The sequence below is a fragment of the Branchiostoma belcheri genome, unplaced genomic scaffold (genome assembly GCF_001625305.1).
Source record: "Branchiostoma belcheri isolate BF01 breed outbred unplaced genomic scaffold, Haploidv18h27 scaffold358, whole genome shotgun sequence".
NCBI classification, from domain to species: domain Eukaryota; kingdom Metazoa; phylum Chordata; class Leptocardii; order Amphioxiformes; family Branchiostomatidae; genus Branchiostoma; species Branchiostoma belcheri.
This window is the reverse complement of record NW_017803974.1, coordinates 45,036-50,270: the sequence shown is the minus strand read 5'-3', so window position 1 is coordinate 50,270 and position 5,235 is coordinate 45,036. Positions and strand designations below refer to the sequence as shown.

Below are 5,235 nucleotides of genomic sequence, written 5' to 3'. Positions count from 1 at the left end.
CCCCCCCCCTCCCCTCTCCCACAGCACTTCGGCCGAATGCTGACGTGGTCCGGTGGTGAAGCTCGTCTTTGAATGGCCACATTATTCGGTTATTACTGCTCTTTTTAAGTTGCTGCCACGTAAATTTTGTGCCTTACCTGTACAGAGGGCCCACATGTTGAACTGGCCCGCTCCAGACACGTAACTGGTAGTCTGGTGGTCCAGCCCGTAGGCGCCGTCCCCGGAAGTCCAGTACCGGCGGTACAGGAACACGTCATCCAGTGCGGGGCAGTTGTACGAGTTCACAACACCGGGGCACACCTGGGGTGATTAAGTTGTTTAGGCCACATCAAGTACTTTTTACGGATAACGTCCTCTGGAAAACCTTAATCTAATACGAGAGCGCGAAAAAAACAACAAGAAGGGACAAAAAACATAGTGACTAGATTTTAAATATACTTAGGGGCGACAAATATTAGTACACAAATGGAATGAGAGAACACTGTTGGGAGGGGGACCTTCATAAATCTTGCTACAAATTAGACTATAACTTTAGAATGAAGCTGTAGCGAAAGGAAAACCTTAACTTCACACAATCTGAAATAATATCTCAGGGGGTTGAGAGTTTCTTAATTTTTCGGCTCAATGCGCGACTTGCACAGCGGAAGTACCCTTCTGTTCCTGACCCCTATGTTGACCAAAAATCCCTAAGAACATATAAGATGTACAATTCCACTGTTAGGCCACACCAATTTAATTTGTTGGTTCTCTGATTTTCGAAAAAGATATGAAGCGACAGGGCAAAAAAAAAATAAAATTAAGCAGGTCTAGGAATCCTATTATAGCCACAAATGCTACGACAGGAGCCATGAAGCCAACACAAACTTCTAGGTCAATATTTAAACATTGAATTTTGAACTCTTAATCAAATCACTGCATTGATAGATGGAAAAACTGTAACAACTAGGAAGAAAAGGACGTTCATCAACTGTTGGGGGTAAAATATTGAGCATTTTTGAGTTGATGCAGGACCAGAATATTTTTTTTAAATCAGAAAAAAATATAAGAGGCGAATCCGAGAACCAACAAATTAAACTTGGTGTGGCCTTACCAACCTCGTAAGCGATGACGTTGAAGGTGGCGCAGTTGGTACTGACGGTGTCGAACCCCACGCAGTCCGTGTTGTAGAACTGGCTGTTGGAACAGCGGTCACCACCCCTGTAGAAGCACGGGTATCTCATGCCGAGTCCTTCGCATGTCGCTTTTACGTTGGTGTTTGTCATCTCACCCGACACGCGAACCTTTTTTAAGATGAATATTAATTTGTTGTTATTATTTCTTTCATAATATAATGAACATATATGTTATATGTAAGTTTCATGAGTTTTCATGTTAGTTTCACGATTAATATTTCCTAAGTTTCAACGAAGGAGCAGGATATTGTACAAGCCTTGCACGCTTCTTTTCCCTTTCTTGACATTTTTTTTCCTTTGTCTGCATATTTGCTGATTAATAATCGCTTTTTATTTGTGCAAATAAATAAATGAAATCAAAATGAAAACATAAAAAGCGAATATGGCACAGAAAATTGGAAATAAACGTAAAACATAAATAAAACGAAACGATAACATTAAAAACAGGAATTTAGAGACCTAATATCTCCGGAAAAAATATGTGTTTTTCCTTATTAATTATGCAAATGACAGCTACATTAGTATAATATATGCATAGTGATGTTAACCTGTATGTAACTTATACATGTCATGATCACAAGGTATAAAATTCCCATCATTCAACAATAAGGAATCAAAGAATATTCACACAAATTATGCAAATTAGGTCATCATTTGCATAATTGGTATTTGTTGATGTTCCACTTGTCATAGATTAAGGTCTCGGACCGGAGTTTTTTTCACCATTTTGGATCCGGCGGACACACTCAGACCGAAGGGCTATAACTCCGCCAAAAAAAGTACGCCGGGAAATCTCATTACATCAGTCAACGGAGGTTTCCAGCCGGCTTCCGATACAATTTTGGTTATTGTCCGTCGACTCTATAATTTGGGTAGAAACTGTAGACTAGTAGTTAAACGTAAATTTTGGATACGAAAAATGTAGTTTTTTGCAGTTTTTTCAACGGACCTGCTTGGAAAAAACGAATTTTCCCAGGCTAACGGCTTATATCCTGAAATAGCTTACTACTTTCTGTTTCTGAAAAACAGAAAAAAAATACAGGTTGTTGCGATAAGTTTTTCGCAAAATCCGGTGACGCGAACCCCTAGAAATTCCACATAGAACGCAGCTATTTGGGTCATCAGGCGACAAACCGCATCACCATTGCTCGCGGACTAATACCAAAAACGCTTCGCTGGCCGTCCAACTTCACCGCGCCGAAAAACACTACAATCCCAAGGCTTTTTATCAATTCAAAACCTAGTTGAAAATCTACAGCGATCGCCGAGCTATGGGGAGCCAAACCTAGCGTGACAACCTCGCAGATCCGGCGATTAACTGCGCACTATTTGGAACCCTGGTCAGAATTAAACTCCGACCCGGAACCTCAAATAGATTAGATGCATAAAGGTACTATTACATAAAACAATCTAATTACAGAATTCTCTTCTTGATCATGCAAATTAAGTCTTCATTTAAATAATTTACATCTAATTATGTAAAGCTCTCTGAGCTACCTACAGATCAAAAATGATGAAAATAAGTTGTTCCTATCTGGACTTATCGGTTTCACAAGTCCCAGAAAGTCCCCTGCAGATCAAGAACAAGCTGGTAGGGAGACCAAACCACACCACGTACATGTATTTCTGACAGGACAAGCTATCTGTCACCAAAAGTCAAGACCACAGCATGTTCAGGACAAAAGATACAAAAACCGGAAGTTCTGCTTCAGTACCAAGGTCAGCCACCAGGAGGCCCATATTTGATCTTGTCCTTTGTCTTTCTAAGACTTACCAAAATGCCAAATGTCATCACAATCTACATGTGTAAAGGCAGGGGTCTTGAAGTTATGCTGACCACGAAGTTGCGAAAACACACAGACAAACAGACCCCCCCCCCACACACACACAGAGAGAGAGAGACACGCCAAAAAACAATACATACATTTTTCATGGAGGTAAAATAAAAGCAACAGATATTCAAGGGTTAACAGTGACCCGCCCATTCTCGGTGAGTATGGTGTGATAAAGCCTTGTCAGTTGATATAACTACCGAATAAAGCCACTTAGTGAGCGCAGGGAACAAGAGCGGGGCATTAACGCTATTATCATATAACCTATAAAAACTTACACAGTAAAAAGTGATACATTCCTGCATAACACATACAAACTTAGATAGAACAAAGTTCCATCTGGGGTCACCTGAGGTCACTGGGGGAGGGTCGTGTTCTATATGGGTCTAAGGCAGGGAACAGGTATTCTTATGGGAGTCACCCGAGGTCATTAGAACACAACTCAAGTTATTTTTTTCTATTTTTTAGAACGGCGCGGTGTTCTATATGGGTCGCCTGAGGTCATATGCGGGTGATTATTGGGTTGTTTAATGTATGGATTGGGATTAATAAAGACCCGGTTTTGACTGTATTTGTGACATTACGGCGTCATAAGGAATGTGGAATGGAGCCTTCTGATTGATCAACGTCACCCGGCTATATGATAATCATACGTATTGACCCGACGACCTGTTGGTTTATCTATATAACGGAAATATAAGAGAGGAACAAACTAAGGCACACGAACCTTGTGGAACGCCAGCCCACCAAGGGTCGTCAGGTAGACAGACTCACCTGGACGTAACGGTACGACAATACCACGTCAAGCATAAACACACGCAACAAATATTTCAACGGTATTTCATCTGTAAAAAATTTCATCTGTAAAAAAAACTCAGCCACTTTGTTTCTATACAGTTATGTATGGCTCAGTGGTCGAAATTACTTACCCTGTGAAGATGAGACGCCCACGGAAAAGATGACACAGGAAAGCAGGAAGCCCAACATGTTAGACCCACAGCTGCCGAGGGGGAGACTGACTCTGTTCACCCGCCGCTTCACCTATATTCACACTTCTGTCCAGCTATTTCGGTCACCTTTACAAATAGAGATTTAAAAACTCGCTGAGGGATGGTGGTGAAAGAGTCCACAGTCCACGCCAAAACGTACCGTTAGGTAAATACTCTCAGAAAAGTGCCTTGATCTCTGGGGGACGCACCGTGAACGAGCAACTTTAGCCTTGTTTACAAAACCTCCATAAATTTGGGTATAACGCATTCTACACATATGGTCCACGTGCCACATATTTCTACCAAACCGTGACCGAGCACGATTCACCCGATCTAGATTCATTTGTAATTGATGGAAAGACGCAAATCTATGTCAGAGGTCAACTAGTTGCTTGCTGGTACCCCCCCCCCTTCAAAGCGTACCTCGTCCGAATGCCGACGTGGTCCCGCCAGAGGCGGTGAAGGTCGTCCTAGAATGGGCACATGATTCGGTCATTACTGCTCTTTAAGTTTCTGTCACGTAAAATGTGGTATCCATGACCGGGTCGATATGTAAAGCAAACCGTTTAAGTCACTATGGAATCAAATTGCGTTCAGACTCAAATCGCAATCTAGTGAAACCCGTTCGAAACTACCTCCCGAGGTGTTTTGGGATCGAGGCGCATTCAATGCGATTTGGAACGTTCAGATGGAGCCACTTGAATCCGGCTTCGGTGGCCGACACGGACAAATGTTATTAACACCGCAACTTTTGGTTTTCCCACAACGTAACTTTTGGTGATCCTACACCGCATGTAACTCTTTGGTGTAATCTTTCAACACGTATTTAACAATTTGTATGTTTTTTAACAAGGGCACAAAGCAGTCTGTTTTCAATACATGTCAGTTCAATACATGTACTGACAATACATGTCAGTACATGTACAGTTTCTTGAACAAAGCAATTTTTAAAACTTTTAAAAGAATTTTTAATCAGCCCTTAAATTTTCTTCAAGGCTGACCCCCTTTTAAGTATCAATTTTATCAGGTAGGATCAAAATATATTTTTGCCAGATGTTTCTTTGGTATAGTAAGGTACAAAATGTACTCTGTACTTCAAAGACCTCGACATGTAACGTTTGTAAGCTTTGGTACATGTGCCTTCGTCAGCGTGCTTTGTCTCACAACACTGAGTATCGAACGTTATGCTGAGGTCACATTTCCAAACCGGGGCCCGGCCGGGCTGTTTCGATTAACGAAAAT

The 5,235-nt window shown here is 41.5% G+C and overlaps 1 protein-coding gene and 1 pseudogene across 1 annotated transcript in view; one reads left to right on the top strand and one right to left on the bottom strand.

The window, feature by feature from the left end:
• The window catches only part of LOC109475952 (fibropellin-1-like), an 8,204-nt gene extending 4,203 nt beyond the window's left edge, over positions 1–4,001 (bottom strand). The window contains exons 1-4 of the mRNA XM_019776761.1: positions 3,934–4,001; positions 3,732–3,778; positions 1,095–1,280; positions 138–300 (exon numbers count right to left, since the gene is read on the bottom strand). Coding sequence (XP_019632320.1) covers positions 138–300; positions 1,095–1,280; positions 3,732–3,778; positions 3,934–3,991 — 454 coding nt within the window. The 5' untranslated portion in view covers positions 3,992–4,001. The remainder of the gene's footprint in view (positions 1–137; positions 301–1,094; positions 1,281–3,731; positions 3,779–3,933) is intronic.
• A 1,073-nt stretch (positions 4,002–5,074) lies between these two features.
• The window catches only part of LOC109475951, a 1,529-nt pseudogene continuing 1,368 nt past the window's right edge, over positions 5,075–5,235 (top strand).